The 1,994-nt window shown below is 46.5% G+C and overlaps 1 protein-coding gene across 1 annotated transcript; it reads left to right on the top strand.

Annotated features, from left to right (window-relative positions):
- Positions 1 to 919: 919 nt before the first annotated feature.
- LOC104943883 (stabilin-2-like) lies at positions 920 to 1,811 on the top strand (the record flags this gene model as incomplete). Its single annotated transcript, XM_010769347.1, has 4 exons — positions 920 to 999; positions 1,088 to 1,237; positions 1,485 to 1,628; positions 1,719 to 1,811. Coding segments are annotated over 4 exons (449 nt in total), but the record flags the coding sequence as incomplete, so codon positions are not given.
- Positions 1,812 to 1,994: the final 183 nt, after the last annotated feature.

Genomic DNA, 1,994 nt, shown 5'->3' with positions numbered 1-1,994 from the left:
GTCACTAACAGGTCGGCTGTTATTTAGAAACAAGTCACTAACAGGTCGGCTGTTATTCAGAAACAAGTCACTAACAGGTCGGCTGTTATTTAGAAACAAGTCACTAACAGGTCGGCTATTATTCAGAAACAAGTCGCTAACAAGTCGGCTGTTATTTAGAAACAAGTCGCTAACAAGTCGGCTGTTATTCAGAAACAAGTCACTAACAGGTCGGCTATTATTCAGAAACAAGTCTCTAACAGGTCGGCTGTTATTTAGAAACAAGTCACTAACAGGTCGGCTGTTATTCAGAAACAAGTCACTAACAGGTCGGCTGTTATTTTGAATCAAGTCACTAACAGGTCGGCTGTTATTTAGAAACAAGTCACTAACAGGTCGGCTGTTATTTAGAAACAAGTCACTAACAGGTCGGCTGTTATTCAGAAACAAGTCACTAACAGGTCGGCTGTTATTCAGAAACAAGTCACTAACAGGTCGGCTGTTATTTAGAAACAAGTCACTAACAGGTCGGCTGTTATTTAGAAACAAGTCACTAACAGGTCGGCTGTTATTTAGAAACTAGTCACTAACAGGTCGCTAACAGGTCGGCTGTTATTTAGAAACAAGTCACTAACAGGTCGGCTGTTATTCAGAAACAAGTCACTAACAGGTCGGCTGTTATTTAGAAACAAGTCACTAACAGGTCGGCTGTTATTCAGAAACAAGTCACTAACAGGTAGGCTGTTATTTAGAAACAAGTCACTAACAGGTCGGCTGTTATTTAGAAACAAGTCACTAACAGGTCGGCTGTTATTCAGAAACAAGTCGCTAACAGGTTGGCTATTATTCAAAAGTCTTTATTCGAAAAGTTGAAAATCAGTCACAAACAAGTCAGATTTGAGTTGGAATGAAGAACTCAATGAGAACTGTTTGCTTTCAGGGTCTCTCTCCTGGTCCCTGCAGAACCTGGGTCCATTCACCCTGTTTGTCCCGATCAATAAAGGCTTCAGGGGGGTTTCGGTGAGATCCTCTTATCTTGAAAGTCTCTGTTATCCTTCCTGTGGGCTCAGACTTGACTGAGGGTTTAACGACCCGTTCTCCCTCTCAGGTGCGGACTCTGACGGCGGACCGGTCTAAGGCTCAGTACCTGAGCAAGATGCACCTGGTGGCCGGAGTCCTGCCCTTCGACACGCTGAAGAGAACCGATGTCTTCTACACCGTGACGGGAAAGATGGGGGAGATGGACACCAGTGAGGGGGTGAGGCACACGGCTATCAAGTCGACATTTAGTCAGCAACAAGTCTGTACAAGTTGGTATGAGTCGGGACAAAGTGGAGAACAAATCAGGCATGAGTCGGCACTAAGGCGCATATTAATCAGCTATAAGTCACATTGGTTTAAGTTCTGAAGAAGTTGTGTCTTTCCTTCTTGTTCTTGTTCTTGTTCTTCTTACTCCTCCTCCTCCTCCTCCTCCTCCTCCTCCTCCTCCCCCCCGCCCCCCCCAGGACCTGCAGACGAAGATCCGTCTCCACGGCAGCAGGAAGAAGGCAGTGATCCTTCAGTCGGACTTGGTGGCGTCTAACGGGATGATCCACATCATCAACAAGCTGATGGACAGCGTGGCGCCGACTGTGGAAAGCAACCCTCAGGTGAGACCTGGACCCCCAGGTGAGACCTGGACCTCATGTTGATCCACTGTTTCATTGAACTCAGACTGACTTCCTGTTTTTCTTCAACAGGAGAACCTGTTGAAGATTGTCTCTGACTACGGGAAGTTCGACACGTTCAAGTCCCTGTTAGAGGTTTGTACCTAGTCTCTCTTGACTCGGTCTAGACTGGGGCAGGTCTGGGTCTTTTCTTTGGTAATCAACCTAGTCTTGACTGAATCTTGGTCTTGACTGAGTCCTGGCCTTGACTGAGTCTTGGTCTTGACTGGGTCCTGGTCTTGACTGGGTCCTGGTCTTGACTGAATCCTGGTCTTGACTGAGTCTTGGTCTTGACTCGGTATTGGTCTT

The sequence above is a fragment of the Notothenia coriiceps genome, unplaced genomic scaffold (assembly GCF_000735185.1).
Source record: "Notothenia coriiceps isolate Sejong01 unplaced genomic scaffold, NC01 NC01_scaffold00007038, whole genome shotgun sequence".
Classification (NCBI taxonomy): Eukaryota; Metazoa; Chordata; class Actinopteri; order Perciformes; family Nototheniidae; genus Notothenia; species Notothenia coriiceps.
Note: the sequence above shows the minus strand (reverse complement) of the source record. Positions and strands in the feature narration are given on the sequence as shown.